Source organism: Malania oleifera, chromosome 3 (assembly GCF_029873635.1).
Source record: "Malania oleifera isolate guangnan ecotype guangnan chromosome 3, ASM2987363v1, whole genome shotgun sequence".
In the NCBI taxonomy this organism is placed as follows: domain Eukaryota; kingdom Viridiplantae; phylum Streptophyta; class Magnoliopsida; order Santalales; family Ximeniaceae; genus Malania; species Malania oleifera.
The window spans coordinates 123229295-123254072 of NC_080419.1; the positions used below are offsets into that span (position 1 = coordinate 123229295).

The 24778-nt window shown below is 37.1% G+C and overlaps 1 protein-coding gene across 1 annotated transcript; it reads left to right on the forward strand.

The window, feature by feature from the left end:
- Nucleotides 1-1033: 1033 nt before the first annotated feature.
- Nucleotides 1034-1483, forward strand: LOC131151546 (23 kDa jasmonate-induced protein-like). Its single transcript, XM_058102788.1, has one exon. It carries the CDS (start codon nt 1034-1036, stop codon nt 1481-1483), a length of 450 nt encoding a protein of 149 aa, XP_057958771.1.
- The last annotated feature ends 23295 nt before the right edge of the window (nt 1484-24778 follow it).

Genomic DNA, 24778 nt, shown 5'->3' on the forward strand with positions numbered 1-24778 from the left:
AACAACAAAATTAGAATCCAGAACCTCCTAATAATCAACTCTTATACCATGATAGATTAGCACTTTACCTAAAAACTTAAACTAATAGGTTGTTGGGCCAATAATGTATATTAAGTTTTAGTAAGTCCCACTAAATTTCCTTATCAATCTATTAGAAAATTATTCTTATAAATATCTTTTTTTTTTATTAGACAAAATTTAAACATTCCAACGTTAATGAGTTTCTCTTTTTGTGGAGTTGTCTTTTTACAAAATCGTTTGTATCTTTTTGACAAACAAAACTAGAATCCAGAACTTCATAGTAACCAACTCTGATATCATACTTTACCTAAAAACCTAAATTAATATGTTGTGGGGCCAATAGTGTATATCAAGCTTTAATAGGCCCCACTAAATTCCCTTGTTAATCTTTTGGAAAATTATTCTTATGAATATTTTTTATTTTTATTAGACAAAATTTAAACATTCTAACATTAATGAATTTCTCTCTTTGTGAAGTTGTAAAACAACAATAACAAAATCAACTTTAGTCTCATTAGGTGAGGTCGGTTATATGAATATTTTTTCCCCAATTTATGCGATTATGAACCATTTTTTTTGATAGATTCAAATATATTAAATTTTACTCATTTTCTCCTCGCAAGTTATTTTAGGTTTACCCCAACCCTTTCTTTGTAGAATTGTCTTTTTACAAAATTGTTTATATCTTTTTGACAGAGTTTCCTAAAATTTTTAAAATCTTAAAAGATATTTTTTAAAAAAAATTATTTCCTTTGTTATCAAATCTTATTTTGTCTTAATAATAACAATAATAGTATCCCAAAGCCATGTGAAACACGTTGCACTGCATGCATGCGGATGTCACGTGCATCCTAATATCCGTTTAAGACAACCTCCTCTTGTTTTTAAAAACATAAATGTATGTAATTGATGTTGATCCGAATTTTTTCTTAAAATTGTTCGGTTGGGGATAGCACTTTTTCAAAAAATGCGATGTCAATCATGTTCATTTTTAGATCATCGGTAAAAATAGATGGAGCCTGCCGAGTGCTTTTCCGCACAGACATCGATCGGGAATATAGAGCTTCAGAAATTTCTACTTCTACAAAAAATGTCCAACGTGTTTGGGACTCCAATCACCGACGACTACATAAAGGGATTGCCGAACGCTCCGAGTGACATAACGGCGGCGGTTAGGGCGCAATACGCCATGGACTACATCAACGAGGGCAACAAGAACGTCGACGCTCAGACCTTCGTCGACAACCTCAAAGCCCAGTACGGAAACGGAATAACCTGCCGTGCGGCGTTTTACAACGCCACCGGTGGCACCCTCACCTTCTTCAACGACCACGACTACCACGGCCACATCGGCGCATCCCCTTATCCCCTCAAGTTGGAGAATGGCCAGTGGGGTTTCTCCACGTCCACCCAACCGCCTCCATGGCTGGTTCTTCCGCCGCGGCCGTCTACAGTGGCGTGAACGGAAGTGGAGAGGGCCGCGACTGGATGATGGCTTGGTCCATCCCTTACATAGGGAGCAACCACGTAAGCAATTAATTAATTAATTGAATTGCCATTTTCCCCCACATCCATTTTGCACTTTAAATTTAAATTTGTGTTAATTTCAAATTTTAATATAAATTTATACTATAATTTATTTAAATTCATACATATGTAAATTAATGACTTGAAAAATCTAAAATTTCAAATATTAAACAACAATTTATGATATATTTTTTTTATTTTTTGAAATAAGGGTGTCTGAAATCTTTTGGATACTTAGATAATTCACGAGGATAATGAGTCTGTCTTAAATATCAATATATTATCTCAAATAGAAAGTTGCAACATTCACTTCATTTAACCAAGAGAGTATTGAGTTTACTAGTTAGTCTTGGGAACCAATTTATGATGATTTATTGTAAACTATTAAATAATTGATATTTTTTTTTTCTTAAATAGTTTAACTCTTTAAAATAAATGGTTTCTAGCATGTCAAGGGCATCTTAGAAATTCTTTTTTTTTTTTTAAATTAATAGTGTGAGAATATATATATATAAAGAGGATTCTCTCTTTGGTATCATCTTTTTAAAAATTGTCAATTTTATCCTTATAACTACTAATGATTATTCCAAAAATATTTTTTTAACTACCCCCAACTATCCCACTATACCTTTATAATTATTTTTATACCATATAGGAGATTCTACTTTTGATGTCATCTTTTAAAAATGTCAAATTTATTCCTATAACTAATAATTATTATTTCAAAATATTCCTTTAACTATGCACAACTATTCCAAAATAACCTTATAACTATGTCAAAATTTATCTCCATAATTGCGCCATAATATTTGTATAATTATCTACAATAATCCGAAATTATCCTTATACTATTTAATTTTTTGTTATCCTAGAGGCACATAGTACATGTTCATGACTAGTAGTAATAATAGAAGTTGAATAAATATACTTTACCATGATTATAAACATATATTATCCGAAAAGTGCATTTGAATGAGAAATTATACAGGAGTCCTTCCCTTCCATGTGTTGTCTATTTCCTTAATATTAGACATGTGACAAATTAGTCATATATTCATTAATATGAAAAGAGACCCATTTTTAGTGTGTAATTAAGGAAGCAGGTAGTCAACTAATGTTTAATTTATTGTGCGTGTGCAGTCCTATACCGAGGTACGTGAATCTGGACATTATGATGATTCTAAGGATGTTTGGGGTGTCATTTTTGACAAAATGGGTTACTCTGGACACAAAGCGGGAGATACTTGGGGTGGATGCAAGTCACAAGCGATAATTGGTGAAAGCACTTCACCAGCATATACTGCAACATTCACTTTAGAAGATGTTACACTCGTGGATGGCATAGCTTGATAATTGGTTTGCGCCTATGCAAATCAACTGTTTAATTATTATGTGATATTAGGTTGTGTGTATACCTATAATCACACAATCTATAATGAAATAATCTATAATAATCTATAGCGCTATTTTCTATAGCCTATTGTGATGTAATAAATAAAGCTTTCAGTTGTTGCACTTATATGTGGTCTCTTTAATATGAAAATGCATGCATGAACAATATTATAATAAATAAAAAGATGCGTTGATTAATTAATTACTTGGTAAATCAATTTTTTGAAGTACATACTTTAATTTCTTCTTCTTAAATGCATCAATATTTCATTGGGAAGGGATAAATTTATACAAATGATTACAAAGATTTAATCAAAAGGTATTACTAGGTATACTAGGTGTATACACCAAAATCAATATTATTTCACTATGAGCACATAAAAATAGCTCTAAGGTGGGAATTCCAGCCACTAACGAGCCTTTTTGTAATAACTCCAAAAAGAGATATAGAAGATTAGTGAAATGATTTCAAAAAAATAAAAAATAAAAAAAAATTAAATTAAATTAAATTAAAATTAATATATTTAAAATATTAATCGGATTTTAAAAAAAGGAAAAAAAATAATCAAAATTTTTTTTTATTTTAATTAATAAAATATATTATGATTAATATTAATTAAATATTATTATTATTATTACTCTCCTGAAGCATCTAGCTTCAAGAGGTTTGTTTTATTTTGTTTTGTTTTCTTCTTTTCTTTCTTTCTTTCTTCTTCTTCTTCTTCTTCTTCTTCTTCTGTCCTGCACGCAGACAGACTCTCTCTCTCCTCTCATTCTCTCTCCATCTCTTCTCGATTTCGTGACGAATTTTCGCTGGATCGAAAATTGAAAGATACCACTGGACTCCATTCTCCGCTGCTATCATTTTTACCAGAGTGGATTAGTGGTAGGAGTGGCGTAAACGTATCTCTTGAAGTAAGTCAATTTCCTCTTTTTCTTTAATTTCTTACAAATTATAAGTCTGATTGATGAACGGACACCACCACGAGAATTTAGGGACGATTCTCTACAAGTCTAGTGGGATGAAATTCTCGTGGAATCGTCGTGGGAAAAACCCCAAATTTGGGGTACGGGGGTTATTTAGGGGCTTATTTTTAATTAATTAGGATTAATTTAGAAATGCTCAAATATTGAGCATCTGGAGTTGAAGTAGGATTTCAAAATTTAGGACCTGGGTGAGGGCCGCGGGTATAATTTTGGGACACGCAAGCAAAATTCTGAAAATTAAGTGAGGGTTTTAAATATTAGTTTAAAATTTAATTTGTAGTACATAGAGCCTAGGGATTTAGGGAAGGTTAGATGGGTATTATTTTGGAGAAATAGGTTAATTAATCTGGGAAAAATGTAAATTACAAGAGTTGAATTTTGGGTACCAAGGGCGTAAGATTTGGGTTCTAATAAGACTCTCAGTAAGCCAGGTAAGTGGAATAAATTATAACAGTATTTTTAGAATTACCGTTTGAATTAATATATGAAAATGTGCATATTGTATTTTGCCTGAAAATTATTATGATACAAATATCAGATAAATTGTGTGGCATTTGAGTAATATTAATTTATGATGCTTTGGAGATTGAAACTAATATATAATGAATATTAGATGAAAATTGTGTGGCACATGACATGTGTTGAAAAATGTGAAATATAATGATGGGTATTTTATGTGAAAATATTGAAATGTGAATGATTGATGTGATTAGTGAAAAATAATGAAATGTGGTATTTATTTGTGAGTGAAATTATTTGCATGAGAAATGAGTTTGTATAAATTACCAATATGAGTATTTTGAAAAAAATGTGAAAATACGTGAAATATGATATATATTATTACGAGATGATGAAATGTGCACAGAAAGTGATGAGAATATTTATGTTGAACTGAATTATGATATACTGAAATATGATTGATGGAATGTCAATACCGCATAATGATTGCGGGTATGTGGTAGTGAACCTTGATGGATGGTTATGATATTAAGCGTGGTACCGTTACTATGGTGTTAGTGCAACCACGGGGACTCTTGAAGCGTGTGGCGTGATAGTCGACTATGCCATTTTGTAGGGTTGTTGGGCCCCCTAAGTCCGGATCAGGGCCATAGGCTGGCTAGTCGTACTACAGACGCGATATGTGATATGCTACTTTGATCTAACCAGGTCGGCCATCCGCAGTTAAATCCAGCCTTCAAGCCGCACAACTTTGACCATGGGAGGAAGCACGGTGTGGATAGAAAGATCCTTAGGGTGGCCATGAGTTACAGACGTGATGTTGGTATTTGATACCAAAGATACTCATAAGCCAAAAAATAAAATGGAAATGGAAAGTGAAAGAATGATAAAAATGGCTAAAATGAGAAATGAAAAAAAGAACGAAAATTGAGAAATAGAGAATGATAAAATTGAGAAATGAAACTTTGTGAATTAATAATATAAATAATTGAGACGAAGTGAAACTCTCCGCCTGAGGGCTTACTGAGTAAGGTGGGTGCCTATGTATCAGATGTGGTCATACCTGACTGCATAACGTGTTAGGATAGAGAGAAGCTACCTGTATGGACGGGTAATCTTCCCTATTCTCGGGAACTTCACGGATAATTATGTGTTGAAAATATTGAATTTAAGAAATGGTTTTAAAGCTTATAAAAGCTTGTGTTGTATATCTATATGAGTATGAGAATGTATATATGAGTGTATTTTCTTAGATGAAACAATGGTTTGAAAAGTAAAGTGTATTATAATTGAACTCATATGACCACACACTGTAAATAATTTATTCCTTCTTACTAAGACGTGTCTCATATAAATTATCTAAATTTTTTAGGGAACAGGGATATATCGGGTGATAGAGCTTCGTGATCATAAGGAGCTGGGACCCTGATACACACAGGGTGAGTTTTTGGTGGACTAGGGAGGTGTGATTCCCTAGGGCTGTATTGTTTTTGGGTTTGAGATAGTATTGTGTATATGAGTATGTTGATACTCTGAGTATTGTATTTTGGATGATATAAATATACTTTCTTTCGCTGTTAGGTTATATAAATGAAATAACTTTGTACCCGGAACCCAATGCGGGTCGGGTCATATGGTTGGTAATAAGGTTGTTGACGTGACCGATTTATGGATGTTGTCGATGACGTGTAAAATATTTATTTATTATTATTAAAAAAAATTGGTACGAAAATCAGGACGTCATAATTTGGTATCAAAGCCTAGGTTGATAGGTTCTGTAGACTTTAGTAGACAGCGAAATACAATACCAGAGTATAGGAATAAATTTTGAAAGAAATTGGAGATGGGTAGATTGAAATGTGAGTTAGTGATTGTTAGAGGATGAGGTGAGAAATTAGGATTCTATCTTGCGGCCTAGAGGCAGGAGTACTGGGGTTGTTTCTGTGTTTTTCCTGAGGTGACGATTTCAGGGAAACCATGGATACTATCGCTGGGTCTTGTTTCTGAGTGGTAGGACTGAATCTTAAATAGGGATTAGGGATGTGGAGATAAATGGTCATAGAAGAGTAATTTATGAGTTATAGCGGTGTATGGGTTGTGTGATAGTAATTGTATGTTGAAATTAGTTCTCCCTTTGCAGGATGGATCTGGAAAACAGCAACACGAATACGGGAGGTGATGGAGTAGGGCCTTCTAGTATGGGTGGTGCAGACCCTGACGCTGTGTTGCGTAGCGTTACTTAATAGGTGATAGCTGAGATGACCAGGAGCTCAGAAGAGCGGAGCTGCACGATTGAGCAGTTCATGCATATGCAAACCCCGCCTTTTGCTTGAGGAGCGGACCCACTAATAGCAGAGAATTGGGTTCAGGACATAGAGGACATACTAGCAGTCCTCTCATGTACAGACGAGCAAAGGGTGTTATTTGCTACATTTAAATTGACCGAAGAAGTAAAGCACTGGTGGATGTCAGTGAGACTACTTGAGGAGTAGAGGCTTGACCCTGTATCGATAACGTGGAGTCGCTTCAGGGAGATTTTCTTCGAGCGGTACTTTCCCGCTACGATCAGGAGCGCAAAAGCATCAGAGTTTCTATATTTGACACAGGGACCTATGACGGTGCAGCAGTACGCAGCAAGATTTGTCGAGCTGTCCTGATTTTCCTCGTATATGGTGCCAGACGAGGAGAGGAAGGCGAGGAAGTTTTAGGAGGTGCTGAGACAGAACTTGTATGAGTAGGTGGTAGGTTTTCGAGTTTAGACCTTCTTGGAGATAGTGGATAGGGCTGCGGTGATTGAGAGCAGCATACAAAGAAACTCCGCAGCCTAGAGCCAAAGGAAGAGGCTCGCGCCTTCTGATTTTCAGGCAGGGCCCAGTCGAGGGCCGTGGAGGGGATATGATAACAGAGGGGTACGACAAAAAGGAGGAGGAGAGCGAGCAGTGTACGGCAGACAGATGCCCCCTCCTTGTCCCAGATGTTTGAGGAGGCACTGAGGAGAGTGCCGAGCGAGGGAGGTTGTTTGCTATCAGTGCCACTAGCCTAGGGATGTCGCGAGGAACTTTTAGGCACCTCCAACGGTAGTAGTTGCTCTTCGACCATATAGAGGAGGCTATCAGGCGCCTCGAGGGGGACAACAGAGGAATACTGCTCCAATGCGAGTTTATGCACTGACGTCAGGAGATGCTGAGGCGACTAGAGATGTGGTGACAGGTACTGTTTCAATACTGTCATTTAAAGCTACTATCTTGTTTGATTCCAGGACGACTCATTCTTTTATCGCCCGGGAATATGTAAAGTTGTGTGGATTTAAGCCTCAGCTGTTAGATATTAGTTTGTCTATTGCTATGCCGATTGGGGCTGTTAAGATATGTAGAAAGGTCCTCAGAGACTGTCCAATGGGTATTCAAGGGAGGTCTTTGCCAGCTAATCTAGTGGTTTTAGATATGCATGAGTTTGAGGTAATCTTAGGTATGGACTGGCTAGCTGCCCACTATGCTAGCATTAATTGCCATTAGAGGGAGGTAGTGTTCATACCTCCAGAGGGGCAAGAGTATAGATTCGTGGGATCACATGTGCGCACCCCACCTCAGTTATTATTTGCTATTCAGGTTCCTAGATTGCTATCAGAAGGCTGTCAGGGATATTTAGTCTGTGTGAAGGCAATATCAGAAGGGGAGCTGAGGGTGGAGGAGATCCTAGTGGTGAGAGATTTTCATAATGTATTTCCCGAGGACTTGTTGGGACTACCTCCTGATCGTGAGGTAGAGTTCGTTATTGATCTGGTTTTGGGGACAGCGCCGATTTCGAAGGTGCCGTATAGAATGGCATCGGTAGAACTAAAAGAATTAAAAGAACAGTTGCAGGAACTATTAGATAAAGGGTTTATTCGGCCTAGTGTGTCGCCCTGGGGAGCACTGATTTTTTTTGTGAGGAAGAAGGATGGGTCGATGAGGTTGTGTATCGACTATAGGGAAATAAACAAAGTAACTATAAAAAATAAATACCCGCTCCCACGTATCGATGACTTGTTTGATTAATTATAGGGGACACAGATTTTTTCGAAGATAGACTTACGCTCCGAGTACCATCAGGTGAAAGTCAGAGCGGAAGATGTTCCGAAGACGGCATTTAGAACACGATATGGACACTATAAATTTCTGGTTATGCCATTTGGGTTGACGAATGCTCCTGCAGTGTTTAGGATTTAATGAACAGAGTTTTTCACTAGTATTTGGATCAATTTGTGGTAGTATTTATTGATGATATACTGGTGTATTCAAAGAGCCAGAGGAGCATCTGAGTATAGTGCTTCAAGTATTACGAGAGAAGAACCTTTATGCGAAGCTCAAGAAGTGTGAGTTCTGGCTGGAACATGTTACCTTCCTTGGACACGTTATATCCACGGGTGGTATTTCTATTGATCGGAGTAAAATTGAGGCGGTAGTAGACTGGGTACGACCAAAGAATGTGCATGAGATCAGGAGTTTCTTGGGATTGGTTGGGTACTACCGCAGGCTTGTCGAGGGCTTTTCTAGACTGTCAAGCCCACTGACTAGATTGACCAGGAAGGGAGTGAAGTTTGAGTGGTCTGATGAATGCGAACAAAGCTTCCAGGAATTGAAATAGCAACTCATCACTATGCCTGTGTTGACAATTCCTTCAGGAGAAGAGGGGTTCGTAATTTACAGTGATGCATGGCTCAAATGCATGTTAATGCAGCGAGGGAGAGTGATAGTCTATGCCACACAACAATTGAAAGAATATGAGAAGAACTACCCTACCCACGAACTAGAGTTGACGGCGGTTGTTTACGCACTGCAGATTTGGAAGCACTATCTATATGGGGGAAGGTGTGAGATATTTATTGACCATAAGAGCCTAAAGTATTTCTTCACGTAGAAGGAATTAAATATGAGGCAGCGAAGATGGCTGGAACTAATAAAGGATTACGATTGCACTATCAGCTACTACCCGGGAAAGGCTAATGTGGTCGCTGATGCTTTAAGCCGTAAATCAGTGGATTCATCTATGTCTGCAGTGGAGATTCAACATCCGATTCAGATGGATCTAGAGAGACTTGGTGTAGAGCTGGTAGAGGGCGATTAATAGGCGTTTATTGATGCCTTGGTTTTATAGTGGACTCTACAGGAGAGGATTAAAGTAGCTCAGAGGAATGATGTGGAACTAGTAGAGCTTATGGGGAAGGTACATGATGGTCAAGAAACAAAGTTCAATATCTCAGATGATGGAGCCTTGAGGTTCCGTACCAGGTTATGCGTTCCTGCCGACCCTGAGATCAAGAAAGTTATTCTGGAGGAAGCGCATCGGTCCTTATATACTGTACATCCAGGTAGCACTAAAATGTACAAGGATCATCGAGAGTCCTTCTGGTGGAGCAACATGAAGAGGGAGATAACTCAGTCTGTGGATTAGTGTTTGACGTGCCAGCAAGTGAAGGCTAAGCACTAGAGACCGACGGGATCATTGCAACCACTCCACATTCTTAAGTGGAAGTGGGAGCATATAACAATGGATTTCGTCATAGGATTACCGTTGGCGTTGCATGGACAAGACGCTATCTGGGTAATGGTGGATCGACTAATGAAGACTGCCCACTTTTTGTCGATGAAAGTTAGCTACTCCATGGACAAATTGGCTAAGTTATATATATCCAGGAGATAGTTAGGCTCCATGGCATCCCAGTGTCCATAGTTTTAGACAGAGACCCACGGTTCACATCTCATTTTTGGAAGAGTCTGTAAGGGGCCATGGGTTCTCAGTTGTCGTTCAGCACAACTTTTCACCCTCAGACAGATGGGCAGACGGAGAGGACGATACAGATTCTGGAGGATATGCTGCAAGTATGTGTGCTGGACTTTGGAGGTCATTGGATACAATATATGCAGATCTCCGTTGTACTGGGATGAGATTGGGGAGAGACAGATATTAGGGCCAGAGTTGATATAGCAGACTCAAGATAAAGTCAGACTCATCAGAGACAAGATCATAACAGCGCAAAGCCGGCAGAAGAGTTATGTAGATACTCACCGTCGAGAATTGGAGTTTGACACAGAAGATCACGTATTCTAAAGGTGGCACCGTTGAAAGATATTATGAGGTTTGGGAGGAAGGGTAAGTTGAGCCCTAGGTATATTGGACCATTCGAGACTCTTGACAGAGTGGGTCCAGTTGCCTATCGATTGGCATTACCACCGATCTTGTCTAGGATCCACGACGTATTTCACATTTCTATACTGAGGAAATACGTCCCAGACCCCTCCCATGTGATCAGTTATAAAGCACTGGAGTTGAATGATACTTTAGCTTATGAGGAAGTACCAGTGCAGATTTTTGACTGGAAGGAACAAAAGTTACGCACAAAGAAGATTCCACTGGTAAAAGTTTTGTGGCACATTCATGCCATTGAGTAGGTTTCTTGAGAACTAAAGGATCAGATGTATTAGAGATATCCACACTTATTTAGTGGAATTTAGAGTTGAGCTAGTCAGAGTAAAGGAAATAAGACTGTGTATTTTATTTGTATAGTGTGATGTAGGATACATAGAGTTTTTAGTTTTGGAATATGAAAGGTTTTGAGAGAATTTTGAATAGTTGTAATCTTCCAAAACTCTCTCTGTAACCATGGTGTTCCTCCATCATAAGTGAGGGTAATTAATAAAATTAAAAATATTTTCACTAAGGATGGGAAGTAGGGGAATAGCAAATTTCGAGAACGAAATTTTTATAAGGAGGGGTGAATGTAATAACCCCAAAAAGGGATATAAAAGATTAATGGAGTGATTCTAAATAAAAATAAAAAATAAAATAAAATAAATAAAATTAAAATTAATTAATTAATTAATTAATCGGATTTAAAAAAAAGGAAAAAAATGATTAAATTTTATTTATTTTTTATTAATAAAATATATTATTATTAATATTAATTAAAAATATTATTATTATTATTATTATTATTATTATTATTATTATTATTATTATTATTACTCTCCTAAGCTTCTAGCTTCAGGAGGTTTGTTTTATTTTGTTTTGTTTTCTTCTTTTCTTTCTTTCTTTCTTCTTCTTCTTCTTCTTTTGTCCTGCACACAGAGAGACTATCTCTCTCCTCTTATTCTCTCTCCCTCTCTCCTTGATTTTGTGATGAATTTTCACCCGTTCGAAAATCAAAAGATACCGCTGGACTCCATTCTCCGTTACCGTCATTTCTACCAGAGCATATCGGTGGCAGGAGCGGCGTAGACGTATCTCCTGGGGTAAGCCAATTTCCCTTTTATCTTTAATTTCATGCAAATTATAAGTTTGATTGACGAACGAACACCACAACGAGAATCTAGGGATGATTCTCTACAAGTCTAGCGGGGTGAAATTCTCGTGGGGTTGTCGTGGGCAAAACCCCAAATTTGGGGTATGAGGGTTATTATGGGGCTTATTTTTAATTAATTAGGATTAATTTAGAAATGTTAAAATGTTGAGCATTTGGAGTTGAAGTAGGATTTTAGAATTTAGGGCCTGAGTGAGGGCCACGGGTATAATTTTGGGACCCGCAGGAAAAATTCTGAAATTAAGTGGGGGTGTTAAATATTAGTTTAAATGTTAATTTGGAGTACATGGAGCCTAGGGATTTAGGGAAGGCTAGATGGGTATTATTTTGGGCTTCGTCGATGAGTACATAAGGAAATTCGTCGATGAATCCTTGGATTCGTCAACGAGAAAATACCGAGAAAGGTTCTGGGGCAACTTGAATTTCGTCGACGAATACAAGGAGTCATCGACGAATTTACTGAAGGTTTCGTCGACGAAGTGACGTGTCTCGTCGATGAATCTGGCAATAGAAATAGTGGAAAACCGGGATATTTTGTCGTTTTCAGCGCCCCTCTCTCTCTCTCTCTCTCTCTCTCTCTCTTTTTCTCTCTCTCTTCAATTCCGAGCCAGTTTTACGTCGGATCAACAAACCAAAGTCACAACGACGCTCCTACAGAAGTTCTCTTCAAATATGACGGAGCGGATTGTTGGTGAAACCGAGTTGGAAATCATCTCTAAGTTGAGGTAAAACTTTTTAAGCCATATTTGGTCTTGCGATAGTTATAGGAAATGATGTACGCATGGAAATACTAAAGTTTAATACCGGGAGTTTTCATGTTCAAGGTATTGGACAGGAAATCCTACGGGGTTAGACTAGATTGTTTTGGGGGCTTTCTCAGTAGCCAGGTAAGGGGATAAACTAAGCTAGTTCTTTTTGAGAAAATGTATGTATGTAAATATAGCATTTGATTCCTGGAAAATAAATATATTTATATACGATATATGATTTATACTTGGGAAATATTGTTGAATATGATCGTATGTTGAATATGGAAAACTTGTTTACTGTGGCATAAGTAGAAATGACTATGAGATACTATTTTCTGGAAATGTGATTATGATACGGATTTTTATGATGGAAAACTGGCGTATGGGCTGAGATTTTGTGATATGTTTGCCGGCGTATAGGCCGTGCTATGATGTGATTTGCCAGCGTACGGGCTGTGCTATGGTATGTTTGCCAGCGTACGGGCCGTGCTATGATGTGATTTGCCAACGTACGGGTTGTGCTATGATTCACCGGCGTACGGGCTGAGCTATAATGAAATGTGTAATACCGGCGTACGGGCCAATTATTTTCATGATACACATTTATATGCAAAATGATATGATTAATGTGAAAATAAATGATATGATATATCTATGTATCACAGTTTAGTATATGTTATATGATATCAGAACCTAGTTAGCTTGGTCTAGGCTAGCACTTGCACGGTACCGTTGTTATGTGTCCATGGTCTTCGTGATCATGATATTTGTGTTAACGCCGCTGTACGGAGTGGTGTGAGATTGGATGGTTGATGTGGTTATTAAGAAGTGTGTGTGATCGCCCCTAGTGTACGGACCAAGTCAGGCAGACCCATCGGACTTACAAACTATATGTTTGACTTGGCAGTGGTCGGCCAACCATTGTCAAGTCCCACCTTCGGGCCACACAACCCAGTCATGTGGGAGTAATACATGACAACAGCCCGCTAACCTACCAAGAATGTTTTTATGTTATTATTACTATATAAGATGAGATAAGTTTATGAAAATGCAATAGTCTGCCATGATTGCTCTGCATATGTTTCTCGTGAGTTGACAATGTGACATAGTTACTAATATAGATTATTAGGATACGTATAACACAGTTTAACTCATGTTGCAACATACTAGTAGTCTGTTTATTTCCTTACTGCAAGGTGTTCTCACCCATAAAATTTTTTAAAAACTTTCAGGAGCCCCAAATAGGAGCGCGGGAAAAGCCCCGCTGATCTAGAGCAGTTAACCCGCCCTTTCGTGAGGGTAAAGTTTGTACGGACAGGAGATTTTTGTGGGTAATTGTCCCCATCTCTATTTTGAGATGCATCTACAAGATTACAGTGTGAAGTAGTGGACTTGGTCTTTGTGTAATGAGCTGGAGTTTTGTGTTTTTATACTATGATTATATGTTTCATGCTGTTAGGCTTTACAAGTTGCGTTTGATTTAAACCCTGGTAAAACCCACAGGTCCAGGGTGTTGTATTTATGATCTGGCTGAGCTGGGAATTCTAATATTCTATATCCCGCACACAACTGAGGCATTCAGCAGGTCCTCATCCGTTTGGTATCAGGCCTAGGTTTGCTAGGTCGTCGGCTTCAGAAGCAGCGGCACCTATACTGGAGTTTCGCAACTGATTTGCGGTTTTGTTTCGGCCCGAATTATGGTCGTTCTGTTTTTCCTGGGGTGCGCTTTCGGACCATCCTGTACGCTCTTGTGGGTGTGTCCTCGACTGTAGGATCGGCGGATTATTAGCCATGAGTTAAAAATGTTGGCTTCCGGGTGCGGATAGTGGGTACGTTCTGAGGTTGGATTCATGAGTTGGGCAACTGTTATTTTCAGGATGGAATCAGAAGGACTCGGCCCCTGAGCGTTGGCAGTAAGGGAGGAGTAGACCACTCAGGTGCAGGTTGGGGGACTGACTCTGACACGGTGGTATTGGTAGCGTTGACTAGCCGGTATGGCTGAGATCGCTCGGAGCTGATGCGAGTCGAGTGGTCCATATGCAGGCCATGGTGCACTATTAGAGAAGTTTACAAAGATGATGAATTCTCGACGTCTAGGTGGACGTTGATCCTGTAGCCACGAGAAGGCTGCAGGGGACCAGAAAAATCTTACTGGTTGCAGTGTACTGAGGAAATGAGGGTTTTTCTTTACCACCTATCGCTTAAGAGGAGAGGCGGAAAGGTGGGGACTGTCCGTGGGACTGTTGAAGCAGCAGGGTGAATCTGATAGCATGATATGGGAGGTTAAAGCTTTGTTCTTGATAGGTTTTTCCAGCTCTGCTAGGGGGGCTAAGGTAGCCGGTTCTGATTCTCTCCCTTCCTGCTGAGAGGGAAGGGATAGTTATCAGTCCAGCGTAGTAGCACGTTTCATCGAGCTCTCTCGTTTCACCCCATAACATTGCCCTAATGACGCGAGGACAGCCAGGTAGTCGTGGAGGGGCTGAGACGGGCATTTTCAGGAAGGTGGTGGTGCTTTCGGACAGGGACTTTGTTGAGTTAGGGCCAGGGAAGCACTTGGCAAAGATTGGGGAGCATCTTGATGTAGAGGCGCAGGGGAACGAGGAAAGAGATTGCATCTACGGTTACCTCAAGGGACATAGACCGGGTCGGTGGAGGAGAGGAAATCATGGCAGAGGACAGGGGCAGGAGACGGGAGGATACGAGGTGCAGACAGGGCAGGGCCCTCCAGTCTGTCAGACTTGTGGTAGGAGGCACTGGGGAGTGTCGAGCGGGTGGTATGGTGTGCTATCGCTGCAGTAGATCAGGACATTTGGTGCGAGATTGTCCTACCCCACCAGATAGTAGTGTGGTGTGTTATTGCTGCGGTAGATTGGGGCACATGGTGTGAGATTGCCCTACCCCACCAGAGGCAGTTCCAGCTCTGAGACCATACCGAGGAGGTTATCAGGCGCCACGTGGGGGCCAGCAGAGGAATACGGTTCCAGCCAGAGTGTTTACTTTGACGCAGGGTGAGCTTTAGACAGCGGTTGACGTGGTGATAGGTATGGTTGTTATGTTTTCTTTTAAAGTTATTACATTATTTGATTCAGGAGCTATGCACTCGTTCGTGTCTTCGGGGTGTGTTAAATTATGTGGAGCTGAAACACAACTATTAGATGTTGAATTGTTGGTATCTACACCGACTGGGTTAGCAATGAGGTGTAATAGGGTGCTCCGAGGTTGTCCAGTTGATATTCAAGGAAAGATTTTGTCTGCTGATCAGATAGTGCTAGATATGCATGGGTTTGATGTTATTCTTGGCATGGATTGGCTAGCGGCCCATTTTTCTGGCATAGAATGCCGACCGCAAGAAGTGATATTCAAACCTCTAGGGAAAGCAGAGTTCAAGTTTGTAGGGTCGCGAGTGCAATCCCCGCCTCAATTAGTTTCAGCTATTCAGGCCAGAAGATTACTACTGAGTGGTTGTCAGGGATTTGTGGTGGTTGTGAAGGAGATGTTAGAAAATGAATTGAAACTTGCTAGTACGCCTGTAGTAAAGGAGTTTACAGATGTTTTCCCAGATGAGTTACCAGGCTTGCCACCCGATCGTGATGTAGATTTCCCTATTGATCTACTTCCAGGTACATCGCCCATTTCTAAAGTACCATACCGGATGGCGCCAGCAGAGTTGGCGGAATTGAAGAATCAGTTGCCAAATCTACTTGATAAGGGCTTTGTAACACCCCGACCCCGAGGGGCCTGGGATATTAACTTTTTACTACTAATTTACAGCGGAAGCAAATAAACTCAATTTTATTCAAACCAGAGCGCTAATTATTCATATTACAATCACTTATTTCAAATGAAGAAAATTACACAAACGTAAATATCTGAAATCATACTAATGTTTCTAAATAAATCTTTATTTTTCTAATCCCCACCCGCATGCTTGCTAAGCCTGATTTCCGACATGTCCTTCAGAGTTATCTGAAATAAAATATGATTGGGATGAGACGACGCTCAGTAAGTAAATAAGATTATTATTAATGTGGGGCCAAAATGAGCTTTTAAAGAATTTCGTAAAACAATATTTAATACTATAACTTCAAGACTGCTTTTAGAATAAACATAAATTTAAAAATTCCTGCATAAAACTTTTGTCATCAATTTCAACAGTAAATTTTTATAATCATATACTATAACTGTTAAATTAAACTTTTAATTTTAAAACTGTAAAAATATTTAATGATAAACATACATATACTTTTCCTTATACGTTTTCCTTAGATCGTCATTTAAGCACCAAAATGATCCTTTTCACGTAAACTTACACTTTTCCTTCAATCATCAGTAACTTTGTACACGTAATTAAATATGTATAAACATATATTATAAAAACCACCCTTAGGCCTGTTTGCCGTAAGTCATGTTTACCCCCATGACTGGGTTGTGCGGTCCGAAGACTGGACTTAGCTGGCTGGCCGACCAAACTAAATCAACGTACGTAAACTTTAAGTGAGATTTTCCTTATTAAGTCCTGGACTTAAACCAGGTGTGCACTCAGGAGAAATCCACTAACATAAATAACCACTCTGTAAACAGTGTGGGTGCACTCTGATCCGTATAAACTTTAAACTGCGGTACCGAGCATCTGTAACTTTGAACTTTCGTTGCCATAAGGGGTTTGAAAATCATCTTATTATCATTTATGCAATTTAAAATAATATCGTGAAAATCTTATCTTTACTCATATTTACATAAAAAATGTAACGTAGAAATAAACTCATGCCACACAATTTTTGTGTTAAAAATATATATATATAATTTTATTTTTGAATAGAAAGAAATGCTGAAAATTTACCCGAGGGGATTGGAACATTTCTTAACCCAAAAATAGATGCAAGTATATTAAAGATAGAACTGGTATAATTAAATATGCGTGAAAATAAACTCATGAAAATTTTGTGGAACTAATTGACATAATTAAAATTTACGTACAAAATAAGCTCGGGTATGAATTTAAAATAAAAAGAAACTAACATAATCAAAATTTACTTACCTTCTTCTTTTACCGTGTGCTACGAACACAATAATTATCTTTAAGATATGAGATCGGAAAGAGTGGGTGAGTGAGAACTTACTCAAAATTCTCACTCCACCACAAATTCTTTCACTCACTAATCCTTCTCTTTCTTAGAAAATTGTTGTGAAAAATGAAGGTTGAGAGCTCCCTATTTATAGGAAAATTTTGGGGAAGAAATGAAATTTATAAAAGTGTGGGGAGATGGGTGAAATTATAATTTTTTAAAATTAAAGAATGGGCAAGGTATGGGTTGAGTATGGGATGGGGATGGAGGCCATGTGGGAGTGCTTGCCACCATTCCCATTAAATAAATTTTTAATTAACTACTTACCTAATTAATTAATCAATTAGTTAATTAATTATTTTATTATTTTATTATTTTTCTTAATCATTATTGTCATTATTATTATCATTGTTATTACTTATAAACTATTTTAAGTATTTATTTATTTTATTATTTATTTTTGAACAAGAATTAAAATTAAAATTGACAAACTCCTGTGGGCCCCCCATGGTCTTGTGGGGCCCACACAACATAGAGACCCGAATGAATCCTACGAAACTCGAATAAATCTTATAAGAATTTATACATCCTACATAACTTTGAGACTCGTGTAAACCTTCATACGGCTTCGGGACTCATGTGGGCCCCACACAGTCTTGTGGGCCCCGCATAGGATACCTATATTATTATTATTTTATCATATATTTCTTCAAATTATATCAGTTAAAATATTATTTTATGTACTTATTTACGTATATAAACAGTGTCCTGTGGCTCCGGGACTCATGTGGACCCCACATAGTCTTGTGGGCCCCACATATGATACCTATATTATTATCATCTTATTATGTATTTCTACAAATTATGTCTGTCAAAACACTATTTTATGTATATATACTTATTTACGTGTACAAACAGTGTCTATCCTGTTTATCCTATGAAATTCCATTTTGACCAGGCCGACCTCCAGGGAGCGACTGAGCCGCAATGGTCTCTGAGCACTCGCTAAGACAAGGTCTTTCTTAGGCATCAAACATGGAATCAAGGATCCTACAGAAAAACACTTCCGTATTGATATTAACTTAATGACTATTTTTATTATTTTATTATTATTGTACTTTAATCATATATATATATATATATATATTTTTGGGTCATCACAATCTCCCCTCCTTGTAAAAATTTCGTCCTCGAAATTTGCTAATTTAAAATGAGTACTGTATAATTGGGTTACACTATTAGAAAGAGTAAATTGATTAACGATTTAACTAAATCTTAGAATAGATTGAGGGTCAATTTAATGAAGTATTTTATTTTGGGAATTGAAATGTGAATCGTTGGTCTAATAGAGGTTGAAATGGAAAAGAAATTCAGAAGATGTGGAAAAAGATAATTATATATATGTATATATATCATACATGTCCTATAAATAAATAAAAAAATAATAATATACGAGATCTGGCCTTTAGAGCCTTAGATCAACGTCAACATCTATCGCAGTACTAGTGGTGTCACTGCTAACCGCCTGGGTTCTTTCTTGGTAGAATTGACCTCTTATAATGTCGCCGGCTTGGGTCGGAAAAAGGGAGAGGACGCCCATTTGTTCGGCGAAGGAGGAAGAGCTGCTCTCTTCCCGAGTTATTGGTGGCCCGTATATAAGTCTCATTGCGAATCGGATTTCCTTGAAATGTCGAAGTAGGCCAGCATTATCCGAAACCCTTAGTGTGGTGACTGTGATATTGCCATTGTAAGGGATATGGCTCATTGGTGAGATATTAGTTGTAAGTTTCACAGGCGGAATATTCTCGATAGGGAAGAGGGTTGGAAGAATGGCAGGGGCACTGCTCGGGTCGGTAGTAGCGGAGGAGGTAATATGGAGAATTGATGGGGCAGTTGTTGAGATAGTGGCTTCTCCAACTGATCCCCGCCTACGCCTACGGTTCTCAAACCAAAAGCGTATATTTTTCGGCTCGATTGGACCATACTGTCGGAGTTGTGCTACAAGCAAGATAGTCTGCTCCACTGAAGGGAGTTCCCCTTGACTGCTGTGGAAGGCCTCCTCTAGAATCTCCAGCTGTGCCCTACTGGGTCTCCATCTTTGGTTCGACGATCTAGTGCTGCTCTCAGCAACTTCGGGAGTTGGGTGATTTGGCAACATTTTTGAGTAATGAGACAACCAAGAGAAAAGTTGGGAAGAACTAATCTCTTCAAACCGAAATGTGGTTGCTCAAGATGGTAGAAAACTGTGATGCTTAGAGTTTGAGGAGGGCGTACCCTTTTTATAAGGGAATGGCCGCGTGTTGTGGAAATCGAGAGAGAGTGACGTGTGTCACGGATATCGACCAACACATTTTGCACAAATCGAGAGAGAACGATAAGTGTCACGAGAATCAAGAGAGGGCGACGCGTGTCATGGATATCAATCAACGCATTTTGCACAAATCAAGGGATAACGATGTGTGTCGTGAGAACCGAGAGGGGGTGACGCGTGTCACAGATATCGATTAACGCGTTTTGCACAAATCGAGGGATAGCGACATGTGTCGCGGAAATTGAGCGAGTGACACGTATTGCAAAATTTGCAAACTCTTGGTTCTTTTTATGTTTTTACATCTTTATTAATGCTTTAACTATAATTAATTTCATCCTTAGATCACCACTTGGGTGGGTGGCCTAGTGGTAAGGAACCGGCCGTGCATCCATGTGATCGCGGGTTCGAGTCCCCACTACGCCCAAGTGGTCTCATGCCCTGACCTTGCTTCGGGGGTAAGTGAGCTATAGCCGATGATTTCCACCCATGAGGCCCCCTTTTTTTTTTTTTTTATAACTACAAGAGTACCCCTTTTATATATATATTCCATTAACATTAGTATTATTATTATTATTATTATTATTATTATTAGATCAAATATATGTTGGGCATGTTTTGCCAATTGATGATTTGACATTGGTTAGTTATTTGAAAGAAATTAGTAAATTTTTATATTGCTTTCATTAAAAAATATACATGTATATTTTTTTTTATATAGAAAATTTTAAGTTGTATTAACTTTTATAAATTTATACAAAATTAAAGGTTTCATCAAAATTTGTACTCCTAAATTAAACTTGGATACTTGATGGAAATTGAATATGTAATGAAAAAAAAAATAGATATATTTAACTTACACATGCTAAGGGATTATATATATATATTGAATTTAACTATGTATAATATTTAAATTATATTTAATTCATTATAAATTAATACAAAATTAAAATTAAAGATTTTGCCAAAATATATTTTCCTAAATTAAGTTTGAATGTTCTGTTGATAACTAAATATGTGATGTAAAAAATATATATATATATTCATATCCAACTTATACATGCAAAGAAATTTTGGGTAAATTCAGATTTCATAATAGACCGTTTGTTCATATCTATTTGTATGTGTAGCACTTCTAAATTCAGTAGGGTCTAATGGGTTATTTCTTATATATTTAGTGAAAATAACAACAGTGAAAATAATTAAATCTCACATATTATTATTATATTTATATATATAAAAATTTAAATTATTAATGCATTTGACAATTAATTATAAATCATTAATATGGGTACATGTTTCTACAAACATAAATAATATATTTAAATTAATTAACGTGTCTTCAATAATACTACTATTTTTCTTAGAGAATTTATAATTATTACCTGTCCTTGGGAGCCTTCACGTAAATCTCATTTCCTCCAATGCTACTATCTTTAGGATCTATTCTTAAATAATGATCAAATGTTATTTTAAAATCATAAATCTATTATTAACGTATAATAATATAACAAACTAAAATAAATATTTTAAACTACCCAATCCTACCCAAATAATGTTTTATATCTAAGCTTTAGTAAAATTTATATATTAGAGTATGTAGAACTTATATCCTATGCTCTGGTAAATTATTTCTTAAAGTCTACAGAATCTATAACCTATTGCTCTGATACCAAATGTAACACCCCGACCCCGAGGGGCCTGGGATATTAACTTTTTACTACTAATTTACAGCGGAAGCAAATAAACTCAATTTTATTCAAACCAGAGCGCTAATTATTCATATTACAATCACTTATTTCAAATGAAGAAAATTACACAAACGTAAATATCTGAAATCATACTAATGTTTCTAAATAAATCTTTATTTTTCTAATCCCCACCCGCATGCTTGCTAAGCCTGATTTCCGACATGTCCTTCAGAGTTATCTGAAATAAAATATGATTGGGATGAGACGACGCTCAGTAAGTAAATAAGATTATTATTAGTGTGGGGCCAAAATGAGCTTTTAAAGAATTTCGTAAAACAATATTTAATACTATAACTTCAAGACTGCTTTTAGAATAAACATAAATTTAAAAATTCCTGCATAAAACTTTTGTCATCAATTTCAACAGTAAATTTTTATAATCATATACTATAACTGTTAAATTAAACTTTTAATTTTAAAACTGTAAAAATATTTAATGATAAACATACATATACTTTTCCTTATACGTTTTCCTTAGATCGTCATTTAAGCACCAAAATGATCCTTTTCACGTAAACTTACACTTTTCCTTCAAATCATCAGTAACTTTGTACACGTAATTAAATATGTATAAACATATATTATAAAAACCACCCTTAGGCCTGTTTGCCGTAAGTCATGTTTACCCCCATGACTGGGTTGTGCGGTCCGAAAACTGGACTTAGCTGGCTGGCCGACCAAACTAAATCAACGTACGTAAACTTTAAGTGAGATTTTCCTTATTAAGTCCTGGACTTAAACCAGGTGTGCACTCAGGAGAAATCCACTAACATAAATAACCACTCTGTAAACAGTGTGGGTGCACTCTGATCCGTATAAACTTTAAGCTGCGGTACCGAGCATCTGTAACTTTGAACTTTCGTTGCCATAAGGGGTTTGAAAATCATCTTATTATCATTTATGCAATTTAAAATAATATCGTGAAAATCTTATCTTTACTCATATTTACATAAAAAATGTAACGTAGAAATAAACTCATGCCACACAATTTTTGTGTTAAAAATATATATATAATTTTATTTTTGAATAGAAAGAAATGCTGAAAATTTACCCGAGGGGATTGGAACATTTCTTAACCCAAAAATAGATGCAAGTATATTAAAGATAGAACTGGTATAATTAAATATGCGTGAAAATAAACTCATGAAAATTTTGTGGAACTAATTGACATAATTAAAATTTACGTACAAAATAAGCTCGGGTATGAATTTAAAATAAAAAGAAACTAACATAATCAAAATTTACTTACCTTCTTCTTTTACCGTGTGCTACGAACACAATAATTATCTTTAAGATATGAGATCGGAAAGAGTGGGTGAGTGAGAACTTACTCAAAATTCTCACTCCACCACAAATTCTTTCACTCACTAATCCTTCTCTTTCTTAGAAAATTGTTGTGAAAAATGAAGGTTGAGAGCTCCCTATTTATAGGAAAATTTTGGGGAAGAAATGAAATTTATAAAAGTGTGGGGAGATGGGTGAAATTATAATTTTTTAAAATTAAAGAATGGGCAAGGTATGGGTTGAGTATGGGATGGGGATGGAGGCCATGTGGGAGTGCTTGCCACCATTCCCATTAAATAAATTTTTAATTAACTACTTACCTAATTAATTAATCAATTAGTTAATTAATTATTTTATTATTTTATTATTTTTCTTAATCATTATTGTCATTATTATTATCATTGTTATTACTTATAAACTATTTTAAGTATTTATTTATTTTATTATTTATTTTTGAACAAGAATTAAATTTAAATTTTGAAAACTCATGTGGGCCCCACATGGTCTTGTGGGCCCCACACAACTTCGAGACCCGAATGAATCCTACGTAACTCGAATAACTCTTATACGATTTTATACATCCTACATAACTTTGAGACTCGTGTAAACCTTCATACGGCTTCGGGACTCATGTGGGCCCCACACAGTCTTGTGGGCCCCGCATAGGATACCTATATTATTATTATTTTATCATATATTTCTTCAAATTATATCAGTTAAAATATTATTTTATGTACTTATTTACGTATATAAACAGTGTCCTGTGGCTCCGGGACTCATGTGGACCCCACATAGTCTTGTGGGCCCCACATATGATACCTATATTATTATCATCTTATTATGTATTTCTACAAATTATGTCTGTCAAAACACTATTTTATGTATATATACTTATTTACGTGTACAAACAGTGTCTATCCTGTTTATCCTATGAAATTCCATTTTGACCAGGCCGACCTCCAGGGAGCGACTGAGCCGCAATGGTCTCTGAGCACTCGCTAAGACAAGGTCTTTCTTAGGCATCAAACATGGAATCAAGGATCCTACAGAAAAACACTTCCGTATTGATATTAACTTAATGACTATTTTTATTATTTTATTATTATTGTACTTTAATCATATATATATATATATATATATATATATATTTTTGGGTCATCACAATCTCCCCTCCTTGTAAAAATTTCGTCCTCGAAATTTGCTAATTTAAAATGAGTACTGTATAATTGGGTTACACTATTAGAAAGAGTAAATTGATTAACGATTTAACTAAATCTTAGAATAGATTGAGGGTCAATTTAATGAAGTATTTTATTTTGGGAATTGAAATGTGAATCGTTGGTCTAATAGAGGTTGAAATGGAAAAGAAATTCAGAAGATGTGGAAAAAGATAATTATATATATGTATATATATCATACATGTCCTATAAATAAATAAAAAAATAATAATATACGAGATCTGGCCTTTAGAGCCTTAGATCAACGTCAACATCTATCGCAGTACTAGTGGTGTCACTGCTAACCGCCTGGGTTCTTTCTTGGTAGAATTGACCTCTTATAATGTCGCCGGCTTGGGTCGGAAAAAGGGAGAGGACGCCCATTTGTTCGGCGAAGGAGGAAGAGCTGCTCTCTTCCCGAGTTATTGGTGGCCCGTATATAAGTCTCATTGCGAATCGGATTTCCTTGAAGTGTCGAAGTAGGCCAGCATTATCCGAAACCCTTAGTGTGGTGACTGTGATATTGCCATTGTAAGGGATATGGCTCATTGGTGAGATATTAGTTGTAAGTTTCACAGGCGGAATATTCTCGATAGGGAAGAGGGTTGGAAGAATGGCAGGGGCACTGCTCGGGTCGGTAGTGGCGGAGGAGGTAATATGGAGAATTGATGGGGCAGT